General features: G+C 44.0%; 1 protein-coding gene across 1 annotated transcript in view; it reads right to left on the minus strand.

Annotated features, from left to right (window-relative positions):
• The window catches only part of MUC19 (mucin 19, oligomeric), a 136,489-nt gene that overhangs the window by 59,483 nt on the left and 60,793 nt on the right, over window positions 1-16,213 (minus strand). Inside the window, 2 exon segments of the mRNA XM_065935089.1 lie at window positions 40-117; window positions 317-5,269. Coding sequence (XP_065791161.1) covers window positions 40-117; window positions 317-5,269 — 5,031 coding nt within the window.

Below are 16,213 nucleotides of genomic sequence, written 5' to 3' on the forward strand. Positions count from 1 at the left end.
CTTCCTGGGGATGATCCAGGGGTCACCGGTGCTCCAGACAGAGGTCCGCTGGCTCCCGGTGTAACACTGGCCCCTGTTTCTCCGGATAGCGGGGCAGTAGGCTTTGAGCCTGCACCACTCCCTCCAGTTGCTGCAAACCCTCCTTGTGTGGAGCCAGGCAACCCTGACACGCCAGTTGAAGGTAAGCTGGCCTCGGACCCTGTGGCCTTCGTTCTTGTAACCCCAGGCGGTAGGGTGGTGGACTCTGAAACCACAGCAGGTTGTTGAATTGTTTCTGATCCTCCGGGTACTGATGGGCTGCTCTCCGATGTTTCACCTGGAGGCAAGCTGGTTCCGGATCCGACAGCAGCCGTCCTCGCAGCTCCGGGCGGTGTGGCAGTTTGCTGGGAAGCTACACCAGGTGTCCCAGCTACTGCTGACCCTCCTCTCGTGGGTCCAGCTGTGGCTGGTATGCCAGATGAGGGGACACGGGTGCCTGATTGTCCAGCATTAGTCCCCGTTGCTCCAGATGATGGGACAGTGGGCTGAGAACCTTCACTAGATACTGCAGTTGCGCTTGACCTTCCTGGTGATGACCCAGGGCTCCCTGGTGCTCCAGATGAGGGTACACTGGCTCCAGATGCTGTGACGGCAGTCCCGCCTGCTCCAGGGAGTCGCACAGTTGTTTCTGAACCTGCCGCGGGGCTTGCAGGTGCTGATGACCCTCCTGGGGATGATCCAGGGGTCCCTGCTCCTCCAGATAAAGGTACACTGGTTCCAGCCCTTAGAAAACTAGGCCCTGTGGCTCCAGGCAATGTGACCGTTGACTCGGAGCTTACAGCAGCTCTCCCCGTTGCTTCTGGGCTGATACTGGGTGCCTCGGGGGTCACAGGCGCTCCTCCGGGGACAGGTGTGCTGGCTCCTGATCCGCTAACCTTTGTCCCTGCGGCTCCAGACAATGGGGAAGGTGTCGCTGACCCTGCACCACCTGCTCCGGCTGCTTGCGAACTTCCTGGGGATGATCCAGGGGTCACCGGTGCTCCAGACAGAGGTCCGCTGGCTCCCGGTGTAACACTGGCCCCTGTTTCTCCGGATAGCGGGGCAGTAGGCTTTGAGCCTGCACCACTCCCTCCAGTTGCTGCAAACCCTCCTTGTGTGGAGCCAGGCAACCCTGACACGCCAGTTGAAGGTAAGCTGGCCTCGGACCCTGTGGCCTTCGTTCTTGTAACCCCAGGCGGTAGGGTGGTGGACTCTGAAACCACAGCAGGTTGTTGAATTGTTTCTGATCCTCCGGGTACTGATGGGCTGCTCTCCGATGTTTCACCTGGAGGCAAGCTGGTTCCGGATCCGACAGCAGCCGTCCTCGCAGCTCCGGGCGGTGTGGCAGTTTGCTGGGAAGCTACACCAGGTGTCCCAGCTACTGCTGACCCTCCTCTCGTGGGTCCAGCTGTGGCTGGTATGCCAGATGAGGGGACACGGGTGCCTGATTGTCCAGCATTAGTCCCCGTTGCTCCAGATGATGGGACAGTGGGCTGAGAACCTTCACTAGATACTGCAGTTGCGCTTGACCTTCCTGGTGATGACCCAGGGCTCCCTGGTGCTCCAGATGAGGGTACACTGGCTCCAGATGCTGTGACGGCAGTCCCGCCTGCTCCAGGGAGTCGGACAGTTGTTTCTGAACCTGCCGCGGTGCTTGCAGGTCCTGATGACCCTCCTGGGGATGATCCAGGGGTCACTGCTCCTCCAGATAAAGGTACACTGGTTCCAGCCCTTAGAAAACTAGGCCCTGTGGCTCCAGGCAATGTGACCGTTGACTCGGAGCTTACAGCAGCTCTCCCCGTTGCTTCTGGGCTGATACTGGGTGCCTCGGGGGTCACAGGCGCTCCTCCGGGGACAGGTGTGCTGGCTCCTGATCCGCTAACCTTTGTCCCTGCGGCTCCAGACAATGGGGAAGGTGTCGCTGACCCTGCACCACCTGCTCCGGCTGCTTGCGAACTTCCTGGGGATGATCCAGGGGTCACCGGTGCTCCAGACAGAGGTCCGCTGGCTCCCGGTGTAACACTGGCCCCTGTTTCTCCGGATAGCGGGGCAGTAGGCTTTGAGCCTGCACCACTCCCTCCAGTTGCTGCAAACCCTCCTTGTGTGGAGCCAGGCAACCCTGACACGCCAGTTGAAGGTAAGCTGGCCTCGGACCCTGTGGCCTTCGTTCTTGTAACCCCAGGCGGTAGGGTGGTGGACTCTGAAACCACAGCAGGTTGTTGAATTGTTTCTGATCCTCCGGGTACTGATGGGCTGCTCTCCGATGTTTCACCTGGAGGCAAGCTGGTTCCGGATCCGACAGCAGCCGTCCTCGCAGCTCCGGGCGGTGTGGCAGTTTGCTGGGAAGCTACACCAGGTGTCCCAGCTACTGCTGACCCTCCTCTCGTGGGTCCAGCTGTGGCTGGTATGCCAGATGAGGGGACACGGGTGCCTGATTGTCCAGCATTAGTCCCCGTTGCTCCAGATGATGGGACAGTGGGCTGAGAACCTTCACTAGATACTGCAGTTGCGCTTGACCTTCCTGGTGATGACCCAGGGCTCCCTGGTGCTCCAGATGAGGGTACACTGGCTCCAGATGCTGTGACGGCAGTCCCGCCTGCTCCAGGGAGTCGCACAGTTGTTTCTGAACCTGCCGCGGGGCTTGCAGGTGCTGATGACCCTCCTGGGGATGATCCAGGGGTCCCTGCTCCTCCAGATAAAGGTACACTGGTTCCAGCCCTTAGAAAACTAGGCCCTGTGGCTCCAGGCAATGTGACCGTTGACTCGGAGCTTACAGCAGCTCTCCCCGTTGCTTCTGGGCTGATACTGGGTGCCTCGGGGGTCACAGGCGCTCCTCCGGGGACAGGTGTGCTGGCTCCTGATCCGCTAACCTTTGTCCCTGCGGCTCCAGACAATGGGGAAGGTGTCGCTGACCCTGCACCACCTGCTCCGGCTGCTTGCGAACTTCCTGGGGATGATCCAGGGGTCACCGGTGCTCCAGACAGAGGTCCGCTGGCTCCCGGTGTAACACTGGCCCCTGTTTCTCCGGATAGCGGGGCAGTAGGCTTTGAGCCTGCACCACTCCCTCCAGTTGCTGCAAACCCTCCTTGTATGGAGCCAGGCAACCCTGACACGCCAGTTGAAGGTAAGCTGGCCTCGGACCCTGTGGCCTTCGTTCTTGTAACCCCAGGCGGTAGGGTGGTGGACTCTGAAACCACAGCAGGTTGTTGAATTGTTTCTGATCCTCCGGGTACTGATGGGCTGCTCTCCGATGTTTCACCTGGAGGCAAGCTGGTTCCGGATCCGACAGCAGCCGTCCTCGCAGCTCCGGGCGGTGTGGCAGTTTGCTGGGAAGCTACACCAGGTGTCCCAGCTACTGCTGACCCTCCTCTCGTGGGTCCAGCTGTGGCTGGTATGCCAGATGAGGGGACACGGGTGCCTGATTGTCCAGCATTAGTCCCCGTTGCTCCAGATGATGGGACAGTGGGCTGAGAACCTTCACTAGATACTGCAGTTGCGCTTGACCTTCCTGGTGATGACCCAGGGCTCCCTGGTGCTCCAGATGAGGGTACACTGGCTCCAGATGCTGTGACGGCAGTCCCGCCTGCTCCAGGGAGTCGCACAGTTGTTTCTGAACCTGCCGCGGGGCTTGCAGGTGCTGATGACCCTCCTGGGGATGATCCAGGGGTCACTGCTCCTCCAGATAAAGGTACACTGGTTCCAGCCCTTAGAAAACTAGGCCCTGTGGCTCCAGGCAATGTGACCGTTGACTCGGAGCTTACAGCAGCTCTCCCCGTTGCTTCTGGGCTGATACTGGGTGCCTCGGGGGTCACAGGCGCTCCTCCGGGGACAGGTGTGCTGGCTCCTGATCCGCTAACCTTTGTCCCTGCGGCTCCAGACAATGGGGAAGGTGTCGCTGACCCTGCACCACCTGCTCCGGCTGCTTGCGAACTTCCTGGGGATGATCCAGGGGTCACCGGTGCTCCAGACAGAGGTCCGCTGGCTCCCGGTGTAACACTGGCCCCTGTTTCTCCGGATAGCGGGGCAGTAGGCTTTGAGCCTGCACCACTCCCTCCAGTTGCTGCAAACCCTCCTTGTGTGGAGCCAGGCAACCCTGACACGCCAGTTGAAGGTAAGCTGGCCTCGGACCCTGTGGCCTTCGTTCTTGTAACCCCAGGCGGTAGGGTGGTGGACTCTGAAACCACAGCAGGTTGTTGAATTGTTTCTGATCCTCCGGGTACTGATGGGCTGCTCTCCGATGTTTCACCTGGAGGCAAGCTGGTTCCGGATCCGACAGCAGCCGTCCTCGCAGCTCCGGGCGGTGTGGCAGTTTGCTGGGAAGCTACACCAGGTGTCCCAGCTACTGCTGACCCTCCTCTCGTGGGTCCAGCTGTGGCTGGTATGCCAGATGAGGGGACACGGGTGCCTGATTGTCCAGCATTAGTCCCCGTTGCTCCAGATGATGGGACAGTGGGCTGAGAACCTTCACTAGATATTGCAGTTGCGCTTGACCTTCCTGGTGATGACCCAGGGCTCCCTGGTGCTCCAGATGAGGGTACACTGGCTCCAGATGCTGTGACGGCAGTCCCGCCTGCTCCAGGGAGTCGCACAGTTGTTTCTGAACCTGCCGCGGGGCTTGCAGGTGCTGATGACCCTCCTGGGGATGATCCAGGGGTCACTGCTCCTCCAGATAAAGGTACACTGGTTCCAGCCCTTAGAAAACTAGGCCCTGTGGCTCCAGGCAATGTGACCGTTGACTCGGAGCTTACAGCAGCTCTCCCCGTTGCTTCTGGGCTGATACTGGGTGCCTCGGGGGTCACAGGCGCTCCTCCGGGGACAGGTGTGCTGGCTCCTGATCCGCTAACCTTTGTCCCTGCGGCTCCAGACAATGGGGAAGGTGTCGCTGACCCTGCACCACCTGCTCCGGCTGCTTGCGAACTTCCTGGGGATGATCCAGGGGTCACCGGTGCTCCAGACAGAGGTCCGCTGGCTCCCGGTGTAACACTGGCCCCTGTTTCTCCGGATAGCGGGGCAGTAGGCTTTGAGCCTGCACCACTCCCTCCAGTTGCTGCAAACCCTCCTTGTGTGGAGCCAGGCAACCCTGACACGCCAGTTGAAGGTAAGCTGGCCTCGGACCCTGTGGCCTTCGTTCTTGTAACCCCAGGCGGTAGGGTGGTGGACTCTGAAACCACAGCAGGTTGTTGAATTGTTTCTGATCCTCCGGGTACTGATGAACTCCTCTCCGTTGTTTTATGAATTTTTTCAATTATCCCTGTCGCAAATGTATAACATCATCAGTACTGTTTTTTAGCTCTCCTTGCTCACAATAAATCAATTGTCTGTTTCTTTTCTCTGCCCTACATATTTTTCATGTCCCTTCAACGCCCTATCAACTACCATATGCTTTTGCTACCTTTCCTTCTTGTACAACGTATTTTCTTTGTTTTTATTCATTATTATCCTGCTTCTTTTATCCAATTATGATATTTATTGCATATTTTTTGTATCATGCAATCTCTCCACAATTTGTCATTTATACTCTTTTTACATGAAATCAATACTGTGACACATATGATATTATTAAATGTTTTTGCAATATAATATAGCTATTTAATAGATTTGCCAAAAGGAGACCTGCCTAACAAATGGACTTAGTATCCAACCAATTAAACAATTCACAATCAAGTAATATATCCAATCCTTAAGATGAATGAAATTATATCCGGCATCAAGAGTTCAATTTTACACTGCCTGTCTAGCAAATCCTCTCTGGAAGGATGCTATTAATTTTGAGATGTGGCAAGAAGCACACAGCTCCATGAAACTCTAGGGAAATATCTTTCCAATCAGTGGGATCAGACCATGCAAAAGACAGACATGAGTCACTTATGGTAGAGAAGCCGAACTAGATAAATATATATGGATTATAGGGGGTTGGGGGAGATGAGGACATGTTTGTGCAAGTTAATGTAAATCAGGGGAGGAAAACTGGACATTTTTTAAATGCAGTGGGATATAATTTTATTTCAGGATGTGATATATTTATATATATTAAAAATCCCTCTTTCTACTCTGTAGAGAGTATAAGTTAATTGTGTGCAATAATAGTTGGTAGACCCGCATGAGGCGATTTCAGTAATTCAGACGATATATAAGTTCCTAGGGCTAGAGTGGTGATAAAGGAGATTGAGAATAGTGGATGAATTAGAATATGTTTTAAATGTAGCATTAACAGGTCTTGCTTTAATTGGGAAGTGCAAAATTGAAAGAGAGAGGCATCAGGATAACTTAAAGTTTTTTCCTGATTAAACTGAGTCAGTAATGGTATTGTTTTTTGATATGGGGAAGACTGAACATGTGTGGGTATGAGAGAAAATCAAGAATTCTGTTTAGCACATACTAAATTTGAGATATCGATTTGACATAAAAATGGAAATGTCAAGTTATCTATTCAGTATGAATCTGGAGTTCCAGAGAAGCCAAGACTGGTGATATACATGTGGAAATCTACATCTAAAATATCTTCAAGTGTTTCCCATACTTAACTTCCTATGGATTACACAATCACAACCAAAAGGCCTGTCTTTGACTACCAGAAGCTTCTTCTTGAGCTTAATTTAAGGGAACTTCCCGCCCACCAAGTTATGCTTCTGCATTTTTCTACAGACTAGCTTGCTATCTACCAGCTAACACTGTTATTGCTTCCGAAACCTTCACTTTATTCTTATTCATGTGACTCTAAGTTAGTATTCTGTTTGAGGTCTTGAGGTGGCTTCCCTGTTGGCTCAGATGGTAAAGAATCCATCTGCAATGAGGGAGACCTGGATTCTATCCTTAGGTCAGAAAGATCCCCTGGAAAAGGAAATGGCTACCCATTCTCCAGTATCCTTGCCTGGAGAATTCCATGGACGAAGAACCTGGTGGGCTACAGTCCATGGGATCACAAACAGTTGGGCACAGCTGAGAGTCTAAGCATCTTGAGGTGTTGAAGCAATGAATTCCACCATACCTCATATCTTCTCACTCTGACACTGAGTAAGTCTACATTTTGGTTTCCTCTATCATCTGTGGCATTCTAAAGTCATGTTGGACTTTGTCACTATTATTCTAAACTCTTACTTCCTCCAAAGCCCATTCTCTATCATAATTATTTTTATCCTGTTCTCTGGAATTCACACTCAATGATTTTATGCTTGTGTTTTTTTTTAATAATTTTTTCAGCTGGAGGAAAATTGCTTTACACTGTATGTGTTGGTTTCTTCTATATGATAACTCAAAGCAGTCATAATTATGTAACTGTTTTGAAAATTTCTACTTCTTCCTGGCCTTAACCTAATGGAATTAATTCTACAACACACTAACATAACTCAGAATGCTCCAAATTTTTATGTGAATAATTCTATTAATGGATCAGATGAGGAAAAAAGCCTTGGAGTTGCAGAGACATGTAATTATTAATACATAGTGGGGTGTGTGTGTGTGTGTGTGGATGTGGGTATGTTTCCAGCAAAACTTCACTATTTGTGATAGAGGAGCAAATGCTGAAAACAACAACAAAGCCTACGCCCTCCTACATCTCCAATTCTTCTGTAAGACTCTCTTTCACACAGTCTGTTATTTTTAATTCATTTATAAGAATAAAGCTTCTTGATCTTTTATCAGACTGGGAGTTTTTATTTACCAGATATCCACCAGATATTTATCAAGCCATGCGTTCAGCTAGTTACTGGGACCACAGCTGAAAACAAGAACAGGCAAGGCGACAGGATCTTTCTTTACTTTCAACAGAAATTTATCATGTTGGTTGTCTATATAGTAATGGTGAATAACTGGATGAAGATTCAATAGTCTAGACCCTGTTTTGGCTTCACAACGTACTCATCCTGTGACTGAAGTAAACACATTGATTTTTTTCATAAATAAAATATAAATAATTACTAATATATTATCAGTTGCTCAGGGTAGTTATATGATTCAAATAGGTAAGTGTATGTGAAAACATTTTGCCCATTTTATACTTCCAGTGTATTTTTTATGGTTATCACTTTTTATTGTTGTTAAAACAGTTTAAGATGACTCATAAATGATCTTGTACAGTGGTTAATGATTGCCTTATATTTTTTTATCCACTAAATTGTATTCAATATATTGGGTAAAAATCAAGATATAAAGACAATATTATTTTATTCTACCAATTATATTTTTCAAACACATTTTCCTATTTCATGAGAAATAGTCACTAATCTTATTTATTTTTAGTCTCTATCTTTAGTTCTTTGAAACATGTTAAGAATTATGAGGCACAAACATTAGGTATGGGTTGAGCTTTGAGCAGATGAGTTATTGTCATTTCCTGTTTGCAAATTCTAGAAAATAAGATATTTTTAAACTAGTGTGTAGAGATTTTAAGGAATAAATTGTTTTCTGAATTTTAAGACAATGCAGAAGGCCATGTTATTTATTAGTCTCAGAAATTATTCTCAGAAAAGTGTTCATCAAGGTTCTAGACCACTTGTCAATAAAAAAATTATGAAAATATTAATATTTTAAACGACAATATTTTCTAATATTATCAAAAGTAATGAACACTGTTTTGTAATTATTTGGTACTTTCACTCTATATTTAATTTTACTGTTTTGTAATTATTTGGTACTTTCAATCTATATTTATTTTTGCTTGTTGTCAAAGTGATTTTGTGTAGTGCAATGCAGACCTTAGATAAAGAAACATAACTAACTTGATGGGAAACACATCCTAAGTCTGAAACTCAGAAATAACATTTAAGGACCAAATAGAAGATAATCACAATTACTTTTTTAAATAAATCCACTCTGATTGTATTAAATAACATTCCAGTGATTTCAAAATTGACCATAAAAGAATATCAGATTTTAAATGCCACATTAATCTTGCTTGAGCTTCACTGGTGGCTCAGAGAGTAAAGAACCTGCCTGCAATGAAAGAGACCCGGGTTAGAACCCCTAGAGCGGGGAGTGGCTACCCCCTCCAGTATTCTTGCCTGGAGAGAGCAGCCTGCTGGCCTACAGTCCATGGGTCCCCAAAGAGTAACATGGCTGAGCAACTAACACTTCACTTTTATCTTGTTTAGTTATGGAGAAACCTGGACTGTCAGATCACTGTCATAACTCTGTGACACTAGTTGCATCAGCTGACTTCCAGGTGTACTCCTTATTAAGGAAAAAAATGGAAAACTCTCATTCACAGAATTTCTTAATCATCTATGAGGTAGCCCCATAGTACTATAAGTAACCACACAAGAGACTGAGCCAGACTTGCCTGTGAGTGTCCAAGAGCCTCCGGTAGAGGTGTGGGTCAACAGCAACGTGCTGTGGGGTTAGGGACACTGAATACAGCATCCTTGGTAGCCACAGTGTGCTGGCTATGTTCTTTTGAAGGAGGTCACCATAACTCCTACCATAGTTTGGCCTTAGGTCAAACTTAGGGAACACAACCACACCCATCACCAGAAAATTGGATTAAAGATTTCTGAGCATGGCCCCACCCACCAGAGCAAGACCCAGTTTTCCCTAGAGCCAGTCCCTCCCATCAGGAAGCTTCCACAAGCCTCTTATCCTCATCCATCAGAGGGAAGACAAAATGAGAACCACAGTCACAGAAAACTAACAAACTGATCAAATGCATCACAGCTTTGTCTAACTCAATGAAACTATGAGCCATGCCATGTAGGGCCACCCAATATGGTTCATGGTGGAGAGTTCTGGCAAAATATGGTCCACTAAGGAAGGAAATGGCAAACCACTTCAGTATTCTTGCCCTGAGAACCCCATGAATAGTATGAAAAGGCAAAAGGATATGACACTGAAAGATGAACTCCCCAGGTGAGTAGGTGCCCAGTACACTACTGGATAAGAGTGGAGAAATAGCTCCAGCAGGAATGAAGAGGCTGAGCCAAAGTGGAAACAATGCCCAGCTGTGGGTGTGTCTAGTGGTGAAAGTAAAGTCCAGTGCTGTAAAGAGCAGTATTACATAGAAACCTGGAATGCTAGGTCCATGAATTAAGGTAAATTGGAAACGGTCAAATAGGAAAAGGCAAGAGTTAACATCAACATTTTAGGAATTAGTGGGTTAAAATGGACTGGAATGGACGAATTTAATTCAGATGACCACTATATATACTACTATGGGTAATAATCCCTTAGAAGAAATAGAGTATCCCTCATGGTCAACAAGAGTCCAAAATGCCCATATTTGGGTGCAATCTCAAAAACAACAGAATGATCTCTGATCATTTCCAAGGCAAAAAGTTCAGTATTACAGTAATTCAGGTCTATGCTGCAACCACTAATGCCAAAGAAGCTGAAGGTAAATGGTTCTATGAAGACCTACAAGACCTTCTAGAACTAACACCGAAAAAAGATGTCCTTCACATCTTAGGAGACTGAAAAGCAAAAGTAAGAAGTCAAGAGATACCTGGAGTAACAGGCAAGTTTGGCTTTAGAGCACAAAATGAAGCAGGGCAAAGGCTAACCAAGGTTTGCCAAGAGAAAGTACTAGTCATAGCAAACACTCTGTTCCAACAGAAGAGACTGCTCTACAAAAGGACTTCACAAGATGGTCAACACCAAAATCAGATTGACTCTATTCTTTGAGCCAAAGATGGAAAAGCTCTATACAGGCAGCAAAAACAAGACCAGGAACTGACTGTGGCTCAGATCATGAATTCCTTATTGCCAAATTCAGACTTAAATTGAAGAAAGTAGGGGAAACCACTAGACCATTCAGGTATGACCTAAATCATATCCCTTATGATTATACAGTGGAAGTAACAAATAGATTCACAAGAATAGATCTGATAGATTGCCTGAAGAACTATTAACAGAGGTTCATGACATTGTACAAGAGGCAGTGATCAAGATCATCCCCAAGAAAAAGACTGGAATGCAAAAGTAGGAAGTCAAGAGATATCTGGAGCAACAGGCAAGTTTGGCCTTGGAGTACAGAATGAAGCAGGGCAAAGACTAACAAAGCTTTGCCAAGAGAATGCACTGGTCACAGCAAACACCCTTTTCCAACAACACAAGAGAAGACTCTAGACATGGACATCACCACATAGTCAATACTGTAATCAGATTGATTATATTCTTTGCAGCTGAAGATGGAGAATATCCAGTCCATGGGGTCACAAAGGTCAGACACAACTGAGTGACTGAACAACAACAGCGAGATAACCAATTCCAATTTAACTTCAAGTAGATTACAGAAGGGCCTACTTTTCCATATTATTAATAATTTTTACGTTTTTTACTTTTCAAAAAATGTGCTTTGGCATACATTTATTTGTTATTTCATTTTGATCCTCATCACAATCCCACTCAATAGATTACATTGCTCAGTTTTTACAGATAAGAAAGCTAAAGTAATAGAGAGTGAAACTGAAGTCACTTAGTCTTGTCTTACTCTTTGCGACACCACGCTCCTCCATCCATGGGATTTTCCAGGCAAGAGTACTGGAGTGCGTTGCCATTTCCTTCTCCAGGGGATCTTCCCGACCCAGGGACTGAACCTGGCTCTCCCGCACTGTAGGCAGATGCTTTACCGTCTGAGCCACCAGGGAAGTCTAAACTAATAGAGGTTAAGTGATTCATTCACTCAATTACATGATATTGATTCTAGGAGGATGTGGACACTGCTTGCGAAAGTTATTTATTTTTGGAATTTTTCCATCAGAACTGGTTTTTGAATATTTATAAAATACCTTTTTTGGCCTCTATGTAGAAAACTAGTGCTCTTGCCTAGAGAATCCCAGGGATGCGGGAGCCTGGTGGACTGCCCTCTACAGGGTTGCACAGAATCGGACACTACTGAAGCGACTTAGCAGCCGCAGCAGTAGCAGAAAACTAGTAGCTTTTATTTCTTTTAGAGCTATCAGCATGAAGTACTATTTTAACAGATTTTGTAATTTTGAAAAGCTTTCATTAAAAATTAACAGAAAATATTATTAAACATTATTTTAATATGCTTTTGGATTCTAATTTCAGCCATTTGTTTTTGCTATGTAAACTCTTTAGTTGCTCTTTCTTTCTGATTTTTTATTTCTCTTTTGATAGTTAGAAAGGTTATATTTTATAGTGCTATTTTTATATAATCCCATTAGCACCCTCTGAATTTTCTTTCAGATAGTGCCTATTGGTTATTCCCTATAAGCACCAATAAAATTAACATAATTTATTCTCTCCTTCTTCTCTTTCTCTTCTGTACTTTCCAATGTAAGTAAATACTATTTTCTTTATTAATGCTTATCTTTTTCTTGGTCATTTATACTTTTCTTGGACATTTTTATTTGGTCAAATATGTAAAATTTTTCTTCTACCTTTCTTTCAACTTTTGCATTGTGTTAGTGTTACAGTTAAAAATACTGCTAAAATCTTTTAGTTTGTCTTCAAAGCATCTTTTTGCTGCTTAACACTCCTCCAGTGATTATATTATGACGGGCTCATGGCTACATAATTCCCTGTAATTTTAATATTCCCATAGCTTTAATACTTGAATTACATTTAACTGGCTATGAAACCCTTGGCCTACATTCTCTTTCTTTGTGTATCGAAATGCTACTCTACTCTTAAGTCTAATGCTAATCTAATTTTATTTACTTTTTAATAGCTGTCTTTTTCTTCAACATCAAGAAAAATTCTTTTTCTTTCAAGTCTAACATTTTTCTAATGACACAGAACTGATTCTTCCTGATATAAGGTAATCATTTCAACATGTAGATGTGAATTTTTTTAATTACAGGAAATGTGATCCGATTTACAATTCTAAGTATTAGTTTGAGTTCATTGCTTTTTCTTCTCTAGAAACTGTAATTATATATATATGTGATATTTTGTCTATTTCCTGTAATTATGTACTACTCCAATCTTCTTTACCTTTTCCTGCAATTTTTTAGGGAGGTGATTTTTCCAATTTTACCCTCTAATCCCTTTGCCATATTTCCAGTCTTTATTTATTCTCTGTTAGGTACCTTGCTATTTGGCCTTTACTTTTGAGATAATTTTTCTTTCTTTTTTTTTTAATATCTCTCCTTCAGTTTCAATTTAACATCCTCCTACTATTTATCTATTTTTACCCTGAGTTTTCTTAATTTCTAATTTTGATGTCTCTTTATATCTTCAGTTTTTTTTTTTTTTAATTTTAAATTGTATTAATGTTATGTTTTTGAAATCAAGCAGAACCCAAAGGACTCCCTCGAGTACAAAGGTCCCTGCACGTCCCCTGTCTTTTGTTTGTAGGAAAGTTGAAATCTCCCAGGCCTCCCAGAATCACAAAAGAGCACGTTCAAGCAGTTAATGATTAGGAAAATAGAGTCACAGAAACTTTCAGTGTCTGCTACACATTCCTGAGCTGTTCTGTAGATAACTATAACTGCCACCAGAGGGAGAAAGCTAACTTCATGACGACCAGATTATAGCCATGACATAATCTTCTTCATCTATGGCTAGCATGGTTCCAAGTACCGGCCTCAAGAGAATGGGATTAGAATTATTGCACATAATAATCTATATCTTTGTGAGCATCAAAACATTATGTTTTGCTCTGCTTGCATATATAAGCAGGCATCTAAAATTACCAGCAAAGAGATGTTACAGATCCATGTGAACATCTTCCACTTTAAGAATATGGTGCCATATGTCAACATGAAGAAGTTACAGATGTGCCTTCACCCCTAATCCCAGTAAAATAGAATGATTTCTGACAGTGGGGGTTTGTAAGCAACAACTTTCCTGTTACTCATTTCTGTTTCCCTCAAACCTTGTAGAAATGAGATCACTAAGCAACATTTAACCTAACGCCTAATTAAACTCTACTAAATGCACACAATACCTTGCCTAACCTGTTTCTTCTTTCCCTAGATTGAAAGAAGGAGAAATGAAGAATTAAGCAGTTAAAGAGTGATTATCTCTCTACCCTAAACTTCCCCCTTAGCAATTCTTCAGGCAGACCATGTAACCAAGAGAACATCTGAAGAAAGATCATGAGGAGTCAGTTAGCCTGCACACAGTGGATATGATGCAGAACCTAACATTTTGCCTCAGTAATTCACTGAGATTGTTTCTGCCTTTTCCCGTTAAAAACTCATGGTTGAGTCGAACTGTTGAAGTTGGTTCTGGAACATGAGTCCATCTTCTTCCCAGATTGCAGGCCTTCTGATTAAAGCAAACTTTCCTTTCTACCAACACTTGCCTGTCAAGTGTAGGCTTTTGAGAAGCAAGCAAGGCTGAGTTCAATAACATTTTAGTATCCCTCTGCTTTATGACTAGGTTTTTAGAGTTTTCTTGCTATTGCTGAAAATTTCTGAAAATGTATACAAAAGAATAGTTTTATATAGATAATGGAATTTAATTTTTCTCTTTTTTTTTTTGCACTGTATTTTTCTAAAACAACAATAGCAGGAGATCCTATCCATTGAGGGCAGAGAGGCTTTTGTGAGGCTCATCAGATTTCTCAGATCAAGGGCTTCCTCTTGTTACACTGAAGGGAAGATTCTTTTGTAAGTGGAGTCTTTCCTTTGTCTTCTAATTTTTAATTATTATCCTGTTTTCTAGAAAGTCTGAGATTTAAGTTCTTCTTTCTTTTTTTTCCCTAACATTCATGTTCCCAGGATTCCTTAGCCTTCCAATATGCCTCCTCCTTCACAAGCAGTTGAATGCCTTCCCAAGACTGCCAGTACTCATTCCGTGAACTCTCCACTCTTTTCTCTCAACCCAACATTCACAAATGCTTTGACTTGCCAGGTCCCAGATCTCTCAGTATTCTCTAGTCAAGGTGAGGGTCTTTCCTTCTGGAGGTGAATCCTAGTTGATGCTATTTGTATTCTGCCATTATTAAAAGCCTCTCTATACTTCCCTTTCTTCTGATGACCTGACCTGAATCTTGGCTCCTCTATGAGTTATAAAGCCATCTTTCCCAGTCTTGAGGTTTCATTCTCTGTTCCCTCTAAACATTCTAGATGAGGACTCAATATGTCCAGTTGGTGGCTGGAGGTATGTGTAGATTCTAATATCTACAGCCACCATTTTCCTCTTTAAATTTTTTTTCATAGATCCTTGAGTTTAAATGCTACTCAATTCTAAGAGCATCAAAGCAAATTAAGGATCAGGTCCTTAGTCCATTTTACACATTGATGAGGGAGGTGGTGTTGTGAAATGCTGAAAACATCAGGTTCAGATTTGCCTGACTTCCCATGACCTGTGGCTCTAGTGCCTAGTTCTCCAGAGGAATTACCACCTACAGCTCTGAAGGTTGCTCCAGGCAATACCCTTGGCATGGCTTAATTTTATAAAGGGAGAGAAAAGCTAATTAAAATATAAAACTGATCCTTTTATGAGGATGGCCTGTGTAAGAAAAAATAAAAATTTAGAACATTAGGCTTAATTCTCTTTACTGAAAACAAGGGAAGAGACTTCCCCTTTTCTTAGAGTATTTACTTTAGAATATTTGTAAAGGTAAGTTCTTTCCAGTGTATTTGAAATGCATGTAAATCTTTTAAAAAACTAAATAAGCCTCTTGCCAGCTTAATGACCCAGAAATGTCTTTCTCAAGGACTTGGGTGCTATCTCTTTGAAAAGTAAACATTTCAGGAGACAGTGTTCCTTCTCCCTCTAGGTACAAAATTTCCTCCTCTCATCAAAATAAAAGTTTCCTTTTCCATCTTATACAACCAAGTATTAATTAACCAGATGATCACCCACCTGACAGGTGAATTTAAGATGAACTATGTGTAAAAAATGGTGCTGTCAAATTCGCTTACTTTTACTTAAGAACTAGTTATTTTTCTTGAGAATGAGTGTAACAGATTGTATCAGCTTGGTGAGATTTCTTTCTGTCTTTACAAACCTTTAGTAAATTGACTATAATTTGTATCACATTCTGGTTTAAAGCTTATTCAATAATAAAATTGTTTTCTTTCTCTTCTACCTTTGTGGAGAGAGTCTCTGGGTTGGGAAAAGATTTTGTTTTCAATTCTGTTTCCCCAGCACCTGAATTATGATTGCTATTTATATCCCTGAAATTGAAAACATCCTTAAAATTTCACTCTGCTTACTTATGCTTTGCGTCTTTGCTCATTAAAGTATATAGATATAGTTATAGGTAAAGAATGTTTCCTGCCATTTCAGTAAACAAAGAATATTGCCTGCCATCAGCCACAGCAGCCTCCCCCATGGGCAGAGCGCC

The sequence above is a fragment of the Muntiacus reevesi genome, chromosome 4, assembly GCF_963930625.1.
Source record: "Muntiacus reevesi chromosome 4, mMunRee1.1, whole genome shotgun sequence".
Lineage (NCBI taxonomy): Eukaryota > Metazoa > Chordata > Mammalia > Artiodactyla > Cervidae > Muntiacus > Muntiacus reevesi.